This window comes from Dryobates pubescens, chromosome 14 (assembly GCF_014839835.1).
Source record: "Dryobates pubescens isolate bDryPub1 chromosome 14, bDryPub1.pri, whole genome shotgun sequence".
Taxonomy (NCBI): Eukaryota; Metazoa; Chordata; class Aves; order Piciformes; family Picidae; genus Dryobates; species Dryobates pubescens.
Genome location: NC_071625.1, coordinates 16,382,844 through 16,397,152, shown reverse-complemented (window position 1 = coordinate 16,397,152; position 14,309 = coordinate 16,382,844). Strand labels below are relative to the sequence as shown.

Sequence of the window (14,309 nt, the reverse complement as noted above, 5' to 3'; positions counted from 1 at the left end):
TAGTAGAATTTAGGGCTGGCATTTCTGTACCTCTGCCTTGCTACAGGTTTCTGGGCTGTAGTAGGCAATGCCTTGCAAAGACAGAAGTACTCTGAAGCAAGGGCTGTGTTGGATGCAATGTAGGTGAGAAACACAGCAGGGAGAGAAAGAGGTGAAACTTTATTCCTGTATACCCAGCCCATGGCATGCCAAAAAACTACAGACATCTGTGTGTTTGACTCAGTCAGGCGAGCTCATGGTTAGCAGAGATCTCTTGTCACAGGAGTGGCTGAGATCCCCAAAAATACATGTGAGATTTTTCATTTCTCACAACCTTTTTGTTTTGTTTTTTTTTTTTTTTTTTTTTGCTGGCCTCTGAGTCTCTGAGTGGCTGGTAGAGGAGGATGTTTCTAATTCACTTTGTGGGATTTTAGATGCATGAGAGAACCGCAGTACATCAAAGAGGCACGAATGCTGTAATTCCCCTGAAAGGTCAAGGCTTTTAACAGAGCTCTTTATTGCTGTTAAGCTCTTTAGGGAGTGCTGTATTCTTTCTACCACAGACTTCATGGTGGTAGTATGATAGGCAATGGCCATCCATCCCTATTACTATTTCAGCCTCTGGGGAATGAGCTGGATGCTCAAAAGCTATTAAGTGCCTGATTTAGTTTGAAATCATTGGGAATTTGCCATCTAAATCTTTAAATACTCTGCATAAAAGACTGCCCTGCAAAAGCTGACTTATATGTGCCTTATCTTAGCCATCTCTGCATGTATTTAATGGTACCCTGAGAAGAGGGATAGTGCAGGTTGAGGGGTAAGAGACCTTTTCACAAGCTCCAGAAACACAGAGGTGAGGCTTCAGCAGCAATGGAAACTGATAATTGGAAGATAGACACCAAAACTCTGTCATTTGGGTATTTCTAATGATAACTGAATTTTCGGTTCTGATTTTCACCTTTATGCCCTGGCCATAAGTGAGTGACTTTAGATAGGAGAGAAGTTTAGGCAGTGATGTGTAATCAATATGGATTAAACAGAGAGCACAAAATGTCACTTTAAAAATAGGCTACTTCATGAATGTTTTAGCCTCTTACCAGTTTTTGTAGACTGTGCCCTTGGTGAGGGAACAAAGCTTGCTTTGGACCTGGTATGAAATAAAGAAGGACCCCTTAAAGCACTGGGTGAGGCAGTAGGCATTACCAAATAAAGATAATTATCCTGTCTCAGGTGGCTTTTATAATACACTGGCAGTAGAAAGAATTCAGACTACTATGATTTAAGTTTATAGCAGCAAGACAGCTCCAACTGGGACCTTGTTTAGGAGCTTAAAAATGCAAGCTAATAATTTTAGAGGTTTTTATACTGACCTCAAATGAGCAACTCCACTGAAAAAGATGTGAAGACATTTCTGTATATGGCAAAAATACTGTTGATAGCAAAAGGAAGGGAAGTGTGAAGCTATAGCTTGTTGGAACAAAGAACCTAAAATAAGCTATGCACTGAGCCTGCACTTCTGTTTCTCTGAAATAATCTTGGCAAAAGACAGTGCTGTTAACAGTTCTGTAGATGTGACATGAATTTTCATTGCAAATGGCCTAGTGGCATGGAAAGGTCTGCAAGTGTGGTGTAGGTTGATGGGAATGAGGTTTTGGGGTTTGCAGGGAAGTGCAGATCTCTGAGGAGTAAAATATTTTCTCCAAATGAGGTGCCGGTGGGAAACAATGGCAGAAATGTGAAGTGGCCATCCTTGGCCAAGAAGTCAGAAGCTAATCTGTGTGTGCCAATACATCGTTTACCAGAGACCTGCCAAGAATGTGGCATCAGCTGTGAGGTGCCTATGTCAGTGATTTACAGATAAACAAGGAAACAGATGAGGCAGAAGGAAAACCCAGTATAACTGGGCCCCAGGAAGGCTCACCATGTTTATGGCCATGTCCAGAGTGCAAAACAGTGACTAGCAAGGCACTGGAATAGGTTGCCTAGGGAGGTGGGGGAGCCACTGTCCCTGGAGGTGTTCAAGAAATGTGAGGCCATGGCACTTTGGGACATGTTTTAATGGCCGTGGTGGTGTTAGGCTGATGGGTGGACTTAATGATCTTTTTGCAACCAAAACGATTCTATGGTTCTATGACAATGATTTTACAACCCATGGAATACTGCCACGGTGTCCGTGGCTCTCATCACAACCTCTCGGAAGGAAAATCCCCTTTGAGGGAAGAGAATTCCCAGGGAAAGGGCACTGAGTCAGCTGTATTGCTTAGGAAAGCCTTAAAGAAGTTACAGACCTTGCTATGCCCAAGGATGATCACGAGCTTGAGTTAAGAGATCAGCGGCAGATGACAGTGTTACGCCGGTGATCTGAGTGAGATCTGCAGGTCCCTGCACTAGCTGGCCAAACACTGCCCATTTGTAGATTGCAAATACATTATTTTGTTTCAGGCACATGACTCAGTTGCCCAAGCAGAAGTGAACATTGTGTGGTATCTGAGGGTAGGGCCATTGGGACAGTGTAGGACTTGCAGGAGAACTACAGTGTTGTGCAGCAGGAGCTAGAGGTGTGGTGACACTTCATCATGCCTATCATGTCACTAGACACTGAGCTATTGGCAGCTGAGTGCTAGAGGACTTTGAGGCCTGGTGAAGATGCATGTACTAAAAGTGTGTCTCTGTGTGTAGGTAGTGTCTGGGCTCCTGTTACCTCCCTGGAGATCTAGACAACATGGAAGCTAGGGTCACTCAGCTGTTAGGTCTCTGCTTCCACAACAAGAATCACCCACCTTGGACTCCACTGCCTGGAGCAGGAACTGGGACACCCAGTGTTCCTAGGGACAGCTTTACTCATCACAAGATAGATGCCTGTATTGTTGTGATGTTGACTTCAATTTTTACTACCATTGGATTGGGCAAGGTTAGGGGGAATACAGATGTGCTCCAAGAGGCAAACTTTCAAACTCGGTTGCAAGGGGCAGTTTGAAGTGCTGGTTGTGTTGTGTTCCTGTATAATGGTGAGGGCTGCCCCATGGTCAGACCCCAGAAGCAGAGTACTCTTGGATGGCCTAGCTTGGACCAGCCATAAATCCTGACAATAGAAATGGTCACTAGACTTGATGAATTCATAGTAGCCTTCCAGCTGGAGGGGCAACAGGCATGTGAGTGAGGAGACATGGAGCAGTAGCAACAGCTGCTGCTTTTCATGATGCAGGGCTTGCTGTTTTCCTAGGATAATCTTTTGTATTTCCATTGCTTAATGTCATCTGAAATATTAACCTATGCTGTGGTATCATCCTTAGCCTCACACAACTTCTAAAAATGACTCCTAAATCATCCTGGTGAATTTGTAGTGGGGTGAATTTCAATCTTGATGCCTGAGATGGATTCTTTTTCTTTCCTTAGAGGCATCAGCTTTTAAGTAGTCGAGTGGATGGACTGATGATGGGAATAAAAACAGCAAGCCCTGATTTTTCAACATGCCAGGAAGAAAAAGTCAAGAGTAGCATAGCCTCATAGTCTGGTTCTGCTTTCCATCCTAGCTGTTCTTCAGGGAGAGAGAGCAGAACAGCAGAGTGTGCTGGAAAGCACATTCATTTTCACAGCTTTTTTTTGTAAGCTCATCTGCAGTTTAGTGGATTTAGTGATCCAAATAAAGGTGGTATATAACTATAACCTCTCCCCAAGCCCAGACAATGTGGATGAAAGCCTATACAGCCACTTTTTGTTTCTTTGTGTTTGTGTTTGGTTTTGTTTTTGCTTTTGGTTTGTTTGTTTGTTTGTTTGTTATAGCTGAAATAGTGAGACTACTGCTTGGGTTTATACTTTCTTTACTGAGAAGGCTCAGATGTTTTCAGAAACACATGAGTAGTTACTGGAGACAGCTGGGTTAGAATACTTTCTTTCCCACTCCACTGACATCTGAAATCTTTGTAGTGGGTAGCTCTGGAAGCATCTTTCTTACCCTTTACTCTTAAGCACATGCTTGAGGCTCAAAAGCTTTCAGAGAAAACAGAGATTTCCTGCTTTCTAAGTAATCCTGGGGATGTTGCACTGTGATGCCAAACATGAAAATAAAACCACAGTGAAGAATTTGTCTGTATTAAAACACGAAGAAAACTTTCCTGTTTGGAACAGTAATGAATAGACGCTCTTTTGTCTTGCTACTAACAGCACTGCAAGTTCCATTTTCCAAACAGATCACAATGTTCTTGAGGAACAAATTCCATCACTGTCATTCTGAACCTCAGCCTAAAAAAAGAAGAGGTCAAAGACAATAGTACTGTACATCCTAACAATATTCCAGAATGATTACACTGGCTTAATGCAATATGTCCTGTTAGATGTGGGTTATATCTGAACACTGCTTGGTGATGGCAAGTTCATAGGGCTTCCTATTGTGTTTGAGAAGGCGATGATTGCATTGGAGCCCTTGGAGTTCTTGTTCATACCCAGGATGTCCACACTGGTTTGCTCTGGCTCAGTTTTCCTGAAGATGTTTTTCATGGTTGACTGAAAGTTATTTGTGACAAAGCAGTAGACAATGGGGTCCATGCAGCTGTTGAGGCTACTCAGAGTCACTGTCACATGGTAGACAAGGAGGCTGACATCATGGGACATGTCTGGGTTGACGGAGATTGCTACCTGTCGCACATGAAAAGGAGTGAAGCAGATCATGAAGATGATAAGAACAGTGATAAGGAGCTGTACAGCCCTCATTCTTCTCTCCCGACTCTGGTGCATGAGGCTGGGCTTGGACAGAGCACACATAATCCTGGTTGTGAAGAAGATAATTATGATGAGGGGGAAGAAGTACTCACAGACCATCAGAACCAGAATCTTGGAAAGGCAGCATGCAGCAAATTGTATTGCCATGGTCAGGATGGAAAAAGTCACCACGGTAGCAAAGATCCAAATGAAGATGCAGATCCCCTTGGCACAGGTGGGGTTCCTCCATTTACGTGAGGCCTCCACCTGCACAATTGCCAGGTAGCGGTCAACACAGATACAGGTCAAGAAAAGGATGCTGCAGTACATGTTGACAAAGTAGCCAAAAATATGAACCAAGGAACAATTCAGGCAGTTCCCTGCACTGTAGAACATGATGATCCGGACAGGCAAGGAGAAGCCCACCAAGAGATCAGTAACAATCAAGTTGATGGTGTAAATAACAGAGGTGGTTTTTGTCTTGGTACGGAAGCAGAAGACATACAGTGCCAAGCTGTTCAACACAACACCCACCAGGAAAATGATGGCATTGACTATCATCAGGGCAATCCACAGGCTGTAAAATTCTATGTACAGTTCTTTGTCAGAGTGGATGAACTTAGAGAACAAGTAGATGCTGGAGTTGGGTTGCTGGGTGGAGTTGGTGGAGTCAAGGGCTGGCAGCTGGGTGGAGGAGGCCGACATGGTCACTGACTTCCCAGCAATCTGGAAGACACAAATATATTGATGTGACCTAGGAATATATTGTGACCTAGGAAGATTTTAATCAACATATTTGTATACCCTCAGTAGCTGTTATGTGCTGCTGTGCTCCCCGACAGTCTTGTCTGCCAATATGGGATTACCAACAACCACTAGAAGAATACCTGCATTTATAATTACTGTCTTCCAGTGGTTCCAGATACATGTTTTGGAGCACACCATCCCCAAGTTTCTCTTCCTCTGTCCTGTGCAAAAGTGGTTTTAAGGCCTGAGCAAGAAAAAGATGTGAACTATGCTGAGAGAGCAAAGCAGAAGGGCAAGTCAGGGGACCTAAACATGGTTATTCTTGAGCCCACCACACGGCAAATGGCCCAGAGAAATAGATGAGGTTGCTGAGTCCAAGCAAGATGCATGGATGTTCATGGAAGGCACACACCATTTTCTACTGTAAGAGGGAAACTCAGGCCAACATGAGACTACTACCAAGTCTTGTTTACTACACATGACATAATTTTTGAGTCCTTCCTCAACTGGAGCATCTTCTTCCTGACTGTAAGCTCTCCCTCCCATTGGGAGCAGGATAGTAGCGGCAGCCAGAAGACATTTTCCCAATCTGTTGGCATAACCATAGCCTCCGACTCCTAAGATACGATATTCCTTCCCTTGGCCAGGTGATCCCCTTAGAAAGCTACACTTAGCAGCATTTTCAGAAACTAAGATTTTTGTGAAATTAAAGGGTGGCTGGGTTTTCCAGCCAAGTACAAGAAGGTTGTGTGGCATCTTCTAGAGATCTGTACTTGCAGCAACAGCAGCCGGGAGATTTCAAACCAAGGGTGTCAGCCACTACTCCTGCCAGGGTTTGACAGTTTAATTTGCAAATCATTCCTGACTTATACACTATTTTAAACTGATTTGTGTATTAAAGAGATAAAAAAAAGCCCAATATATACAGAGACTTGGCTGGCTTCAATAAAAATAAATGGTTGAAAAATGTCTGGAATATCTCAAAGTAGCTAAGCGGGGCTTTGAGGATAAAAAAATCAGCTTGAATCAGCAGAGAATGATGTTGAAAGGTTTGAATTATGAGGGTTTGAAATCCCTGCTAACAAAGAGCCAAGTGCAGAAGGGCTAGGACACAAGGAGCTGGAAACACATCTTCCAGCATTCACAAGAACCACAGTGTGTCTAGGCTGAGTGTCTCAATGAGAGAGCTTGAACTGCTAAAACAGTCTGGATATCCAGCTGCCCCAAGCATGCCCCACCCTCTATCAGCTGGCTTTTTGCCTGCTCTAATCCTTTTTTGCTGCTTATAGAGATCAGAAAGAGGGACTGAAGGTGTCACAGTGCCTATGAGATGCTTCAAGACGTTGGTGGCCATGTACGAAGTGAAGGAGGAAGCTACCTAGGTCAGAAGTGTTCCAGTGGATCCTAAGAATTCCTGTTGGTCAAAACCAAATGTTTTACAGGGAGAGTCTTAACTGGGTCCATAGATCATCACTGCAGCTCTGAGGCTGCATGACAAGTGCCAAAACTTTTTCCTGCCACCAAAAGCTTGCTTATTGGGCTACTGAACTACAAATCCCTGCTGACTGTAACTGAACATTCAAAATTAAGGGTCCTCAGGAGATACTACAGCCTAGTCGTGGTTATTCTGTATGGTGAGTATGAAGCAGAACATCTGCTGAGCAAAAGAACAGATTAGGACTGAGAATTTAGAAGACCAGGTGTGGTGTTCCCTCTGGAAAATATTAGAGAAGTGACATCTGCCATCATGAGAAATCTTAGGTCTGTTTGCCTGGCGTCTAGTGATTGCTGTAGTTTTTTCTTATCTCTTATCTAGTCTGTGGAACTGGTGTGAAACAAAAAGCTGAGTTTTAATGTTGTTGAACTTTGAAAGATATCATAATCAAATGACAATTCATTCTGTTTAGGTAGCCACTCAAGCCCAGGTAGTTGAATTGTCCATTGGAATGGCTGATGCTCAAACATAAAGACCTCCTGAGGTCAAACCCAGTGCCAAGCTATTCTGCAAGACTGCAATCCTGAAGCCTGGGGTCAAAGTAGCTGTAATGCTTCAAAGAGCTGCTGGGCAAAGAGGAGCAATCCTAACTTTTGTCCACATTTACAGTTGCGCCTTCTCCATCAGCAACTGGGAGTTGGAATGTCTTGTGTTTCAGGGGTGACCATATTACCTCATCCTGCATTGGATTCTGGTGGCAGCCAAAGTAGAACACATGCTCATGACATTTTGTCTGGGTCTGACTGAGCCTCACAACTCCTGGAGGAGCGTCTTATCTCTTCACATTTTGTGTCAAGCACGCTGTCAGCAAATAACAGCAAAACTGGACCCAAGACTGGCTGAAGGTGGTGGAGCTGCAAAGTCTGGCACCTGGGAAGGATGCATGGGGAGGATGCATAATGCTGTCCCATTTTCTAATGATTTTGTAACATTCTCATCATCTGATCTTCTGCTTGTTTTACGCTTTAATTACAAAAACAAACTGAAATGAACAGATGCCTGGATCTGCTCCCAGATTTCTCTTTGCAGGTGCTGTCAAGAGGAGCACTGCAAAATCCACTGCACCAATGCAAACCAAGGATTCAAGACTTTGTTTCCCCTTGAGTGCAGCGTAAGCTTGTATATCTGCATTCATACAGAGAGTTGAGCAACAGCAGAAGACAAAACCATCATTCCATCCCTTAGCATGTCCTACAGTGTATTAAGTGGTACATGCATTTTCCTTCTTATTGTAATTCTGAGATGACGGCCATTTGCTCTGATTTTACATCTTGTTAATAGGTTGTCTCCACTGAGAGATTTTTCTTCAGGCTCAGGTCATTTATCATGAACAGCTGATATTCATCTTAATGTTCTTCCTTCCTGTCTCAATGAAATTGGTAACTCAAAACCCATTCAGTCTTTCCTCATCCTCACAATCCTATTGAGCTGTGTAGGGTACTTTGCAGACCAATAGAAAAATACCCTGCTTGAGTACTGTCCATACACTGAAATTAAAATCATCAGCATGTGTGGTGTGATGGCTTCACATAGTCAGCTCTTCAGTGAGCCCCATGTGGAGTGAAATAAACTCCAGATAAACAGCTAAAAACCAGGTAGCATCTTCTTTGCGAAATTGACTATCCAAGGAAGTAGCTGAATTAGTGTTTATGTCTTGTTCCAGTCTATTGGTGCTGTCTCTGAACTCAAAATCCAAGCAACTACATGAAATTCCCAACATATTTAATTAATTCTGAAGATTTTCTCACTGATAAACTGTGGAAAAGCTTCCTCTTGGGCTGCAGTGGGAAAAGTCTTCCTCTAATCAAATTATTATTGATAGATGTTTGGGTGAATGGCCTTTTCCTTTCTTCATGGGACTGCTCTCATCTCATGGCTCTCAAACAGAAGAGAGATGGACTGGCAAAGCAGCAGCATTCCTGAGTACTTTTAATGAGAGGGAGCTGGACCAACCCCCTGGTTAGCAGCTACTAAGTGTTTTTCCATTATGGGTCTCCAAGCACTTGACAAAGGTACTTTGCCCCTTTTTGCAGGAGGCTGAACAAAGCACAGAATGGCAGTGTGACCTTGTGTCTAAGGAAAAGCAAACATTTCAACAGATTTCCAGTTCTACCCCTGTCCAATCAAAAAATTACACCACCCAGGTCTCTTTTCTCTGCCATCAGAAACACTCACGCAGGTGTCATAGTGAGTCAGTTCTGCTGCCCATCACCATGGAGCGGTGGCATATAGCATCCAGTAGAGTCATGGCTAAATACATGAGAAACTTTGCAGCCTCTGTAAACCTTTATTTTGCTATTTTTCATGCTACTTATTGCTTGCAGCTCTGGCATGATCTCATAGGGAGCTACAACAACCACAATTACCTTTGCTTGCTGAGTAAACAGCCCTTGTGCTAACTCCCTTTCTAAAATCTTCAGGGAATTTGGAACTCAACCTTTTTCATGCCTGTTTTGGCTCTCAGCCCCTGAGATTACCATGCAATCCCTGGTTTTGGGAGCTGCCAGTCTGCAAAGCCCAAGATGGGTAAACATGCATCCTTCCAAGGACTGTCTGACCACACCAGTTTGGCCCACACCATTATATTATACCTCTCAGGCTGGATTTTGTCTGTCTGTTTGTGAGTCTGTGGGTAACATTTCCTTAAAAGTACAGCAGGCATCTGGGTAGAAATGGGATAAGCGAAGGGATGAGCCTGGAAGCTGACCTGGTTTCCCTTGTTCTGATAACGGTCCCTGCTCAGCACTGGGAGAAGAGGACTAGCTCTGAAATACTTTCTCACTGTGGAGTGACACAATCAGTTCCATAATTTTGAGGCCAAATAGGAAACAGATGGTCACTGTGCTGAAACCAGGTCCTGCAGCCTCTTCCCTCACTCGCTTGCTGCTTGGCATCACACTTGTTCCTTTAGCATAGGCAGCTCAGAGCTACTTCTGTTCCAGGATGATATCCTTGACCATCCTGTATGTCACTCCACACAGCTTTCTGCTTGGCGTCACTCTTAAGCCTTACCCTGTACTTAGTGAATTTACCAGGATTCACTGACTTGGCCCAGGTGACTTTTCTAGCTGGCTCAGAAATCCAAGCAATGGAATACAAAAGGCAGGTCAGGCATCTGAGCTTTGTCCTAACTGTTCTCCAAAAGAGTTAGTTATTGGTGCATGCAGATGGAATCTCTGCTTGAAGACCCAGAGTCAGAGAACAAGAAAGCCATGCAGTGGGATTGGAAAGCTGGAAAGGACATTAACAAGCATGAGCAAATGTTATTTAGTATAAACAATTTCAGCTTTTCTCATCTCCCTGTCTTGAATCAGAACATCTGATATAGCAACCTGGCTCCTCTTTCATCCCTCCTGTCCTCTTCACCCTGTCCTGCCTGCTAGTATTACTCTGCTGCTTGGGATGGCAGCAGCATGTGTTTAGTTTTGCAGCCTTTCCGTGTTTAAAGTTCTCTGGGTGCTTTATCATCATATTTATAAATGAAGGGTTAAACTCACTCTCTTTCAGTTTAAATTGTATGATTCTCTTTCTGGCAAGCTCTCACTCAACTCTGGCTCAAACTGGCCAAATATGGTGTTTTTGTGCATGTTGAGGACCTTGCCCTATACGTGGTAGATCTTGTTCTGTGTGCCTCATGCTCAGCCTGGGGAGGGGGAGTTTGCTGACAGTGGGAACTGAAGGAGAAAGAGAGAGAAAGGGAATAAATCTAGCTACTGAAAGGGGAAAGCTGGTGCCTATTTAGCCCTTCAGGCTATGAGAAGGGAGCTAGTGTTTGGGAGAGAAAGATCCCACCCTGAATCAGAAATAGGTCTGCTCCCAGGGTAAGTGTCCGATCTCTGTCAGACATGTCAGATTTCCATGTTTGCAGGTGTCAGATCTCTGCTGTCACTTGGTTCCTGGGAACTGGTGTGTCCTAGAAGCCTCTGGGCGTAAGGATGACTGGGTAGGGTATGTGAAACACCTTATTGCTAAGGAATTGCAGTTGGAGATGGTCAAACTCAGTCCAGTTGGATTATTTCTTCCCCTTCAGTGCTGTGGCAATAAAACGTGCTTAGGAGACACAGACCACACAGTTATGTGAGTGTCAGACTAAGTGTCACCTGCTTTCTTACAGTTTCTTGCCTTGCAGTGGCTCACAGGGCTGGATGAATGCTTTGCTCTGGTCGAGATGTTTATTGTAACTTTTTCCCATGTGGTCACTTGGCTGCTTTAATGAGCACTCACGTTCTTGGCTCTGACATTTGTTTGACTTTCTCCTCTCTTTGCTGCCTAATTTCCTGAAAATTGAGGTGATCTCTCTCTTCCTCTGAGAGTGAGTGACCCAAGTGCCTGACTCAGTTTGGGACAAGCAGTAGCCCGTGGGTGACCAAGCAATGATTTAGTCCAACAGGTCATCCTAGGCTGTGAGGAACCAGGGCTAGTTAGAAGAGGGAGAGCACAACCCTCCAAACTACATTCCTGTTCTTCATGGAGCAAAGTGACCCAGATGGGAGGGAGGCCCAGATTTCCACTCTCTGTATGTAGGCTTGAACCTGCTGCTCAAAACCTGGTGACAGATCACCAGACCTGGACACCCCCCAGACAATTTATTTAAAACTTGGACAGGTCTGCATGATTCTCCCCCAGCCCTCTCCTGAGCATGCATGAAAAATAGGGAATGAAGCTCCCAAAGATACACAGGGCAAGAAATATGCTAGCAGATTTCTTTTGAGCTTATAGCTCCTGTGTGCCCATTTGCAGCACTAATGCCTCAGCTTTTGAAAGAAGGAGCCCAGACATACATGTACAAATGAATACAGAAGTGGGATTGTAGATATATTGCCTCTCCAGACCTGCAAATGTGCACCAAGCAGTGGTGGACACTCAGAGGTCCTTCAGCCTGTCTCTGATGAGGCTTGCTAGTACTGGCACCTGAAAGTGTTAATAAAGAGCTTACCCCTCCACTTGCCTGTTTGTACCACACTGCACAGAAAAGTCCCTCCTGAAAAATCTACATATCTACAATGGCTTATTGACACCACTGCATTTTGCATGTTCCTCTTTCCTACACTATCAGATCTTGGCCTTGGAATGACAGAAATATTGAGCATCCTGGTGAATGCTCTGTAAATTGTGCTGTTAGCATTTAAAAGTCCAACACCTCATAGCCTGTCAGGGAAAGTACCGAGTGCCATCTGTCATGCAGGAGCATGGACTGACATCTCTGTGGTAGATGCTGTCTTTCCAGCTCTGATGTTTCAAGTGAAATCGAAGCATGACTTCCTGAGTATTTCCCTCCTTTTGTGAACCAGTATAATGTGAGGGGAAAGCACATATTTTGGGTAAAGTTCTTTTACAAGATAATTTAACATGATTTAAAAAAACCTAAATCTGGAAAGAAATGTGGATTTGGAGTTTTATAGCTCTAGCCAGTAGAGATGAATTTCTGCATGTCTTCTTGGGAGGTGGTAACACTACAAGAGAACTGTGTGTGACAATACTGGGATTACAGTAATCCATCTAGCATTTCCAGGTTGCCTCAGACAAAGTGCTAGAAATGTCAGTTTGGAATAACAGCTGCAGTGGCTGTGTATGAGGACAGCCTTGCAGTGAAAATTGCCATAGAGGCTCATACAGAAACTTCACAGGTAAGTGCAAAAACATTGTGGGAACTTAAATAGAGCATCATCTGGCCAGTGCATGGCTGCTTGCTTTTGAAAAGGAAATGTTTAATGGCAAATTTAGCAAGCTTTGAGCACTTTCCCCTCTTTCTGCCTTCAGATACCTACTCTTTCTCTCCCTTGGTAAAAAGCTTGAGAAGGACAGAAGGGGAAAAGATGCACCAGAATCTTCCAGGTGAGGAATACCTGGGGTCCTGCACGGCCCAGGAATGCAGGACAGAAGAGGCAATGCTCACACCCCAGGGAGCACAGGGAACAGAGGTGACAAAAATGAAGATAGGGATGAAGGGCTGATGCAGTGAGAAGTGGGATCAGGTGCACCACAAGCAGCAGATGAGCCCACCATGGATGCAACTCTACAGCCCAGCACTCACCTCAAGTTGTGCTGCTCTCTTGGCTGCAGGGAGAAGCTGAGGCAGTGTCTGGCACAGATTCCACAGGCTTGGCCCAGGGAATGCAGTGAGACAGGAGACCTGGCCAGGGAGCAGACATTTTTTTGAGGCGTCCTAGGATGTATAACCTGATCTTAACCCTTTGGGAAACTGTTTTCCATGGTTTCCTTTGCTAGGCACATATGACACTGCGCTATGCAGTCAGATCCCACAGTGTCTTTAGGGTTTTGTAAATTTTAGAATAACCAGATTAACTTGGAAAAACTTTGAGCTGTTGGTCAGTGAGTTGCTATGAAAGCAGGAAACATTTCTGAAGGGGTTTAGTGAAGGACCTTGGAAAAGATTTGCTTCTTCTTAGTGAAGCAAGTAGGTTCTCTCAGGAAGGGGATTCAGAGAAAGAAAAAAGCATCTTTCCTGGAGCTGAACTCCTACCCGCTGCAAGGCCAAACATCCTTAGTTGCAGCTGACTCTCACACCAGGCAGTGCACTGACTCCTCTTCCAAAACCTCCCCAAGTGCATTTCCTCAAAATTTCATTATACTTTAAAATAGAGGGATACAAACATGATACTACCCCACTCCTCACAGGAGCTGGCACAGCACTTTTTAATGAGAGAAATCCAGTAGCTATGCACACTTTTCATCACCCCCTCACCTCCTTGAGAGACAACCAACTACCACACTGCTGTCCAGAAACCCAAAAGCAGGAAGGTTCTCAGTGGAAGAAGCCCTCCACGGACCTTCAGAACTGCTGGCACAGCCTGGCTTTCCAGGTTGGGCACCTCCGGATGAACTTCCACGCCCGCCACACAAGCAGAGCCAAGGTCTTCCTGAGCTGCTCATCCATGTGGTCAGTGCAGGTTCCTCTCCACTGCCATCCCTGTCAGGACTCCCTGATGTAATAGCCACACTCACCACTCCAGACTTGGGGTCCAGTCTCCAGCAATTCCCTCATAGCCCCCATCTTTCACCTGCCCGGTCCCGTGCGCCCCTTTCCCTCTGACCAGTCCCTGCAGTGTATTCCTCCCCAGCGGTCTGACTTACCTCTGGCCCGATCTCCCTTCTACGTTAGAGGAGCTGCTGGTAAAATAATTTCCTTGTGGACCTGGATGTTATCAGCCCAGGAAAGAGACATCTGTTCCTACAAGCAGAACAACTGGAGTGACTACGGAATACGAAAAAATGCCTAATCCCTCTCGTGCGCTCTCTCCCCCCGCCCCTCTCTTCTAAATATAGCCTTGCAACTAATGGGAAAAAATACACACCACCAGAAAAAAAAAATTCCACTTGTCTTTAGTGTTCAGAATTTCTCCCCAAACATCTGGCTCCTAGCCATAAA

The 14,309-nt window shown here is 44.6% G+C and overlaps 1 protein-coding gene across 1 annotated transcript; it reads right to left on the bottom strand.

The window, feature by feature from the left end:
- Positions 1–4,139: 4,139 nt before the first annotated feature.
- GPR20 (G protein-coupled receptor 20) lies at positions 4,140–14,086 on the bottom strand. The gene is made up of 2 exons (XM_009901284.2): positions 14,015–14,086; positions 4,140–5,403 (listed from the first exon to the last, which is right to left on the bottom strand). The coding sequence occupies exon 2, from the start codon at positions 5,380–5,382 to the stop codon at positions 4,321–4,323; it is 1,062 nt and encodes a 353-aa protein (XP_009899586.1). The 5' UTR covers positions 5,383–5,403; positions 14,015–14,086; the 3' UTR covers positions 4,140–4,320.
- Positions 14,087–14,309: the final 223 nt, after the last annotated feature.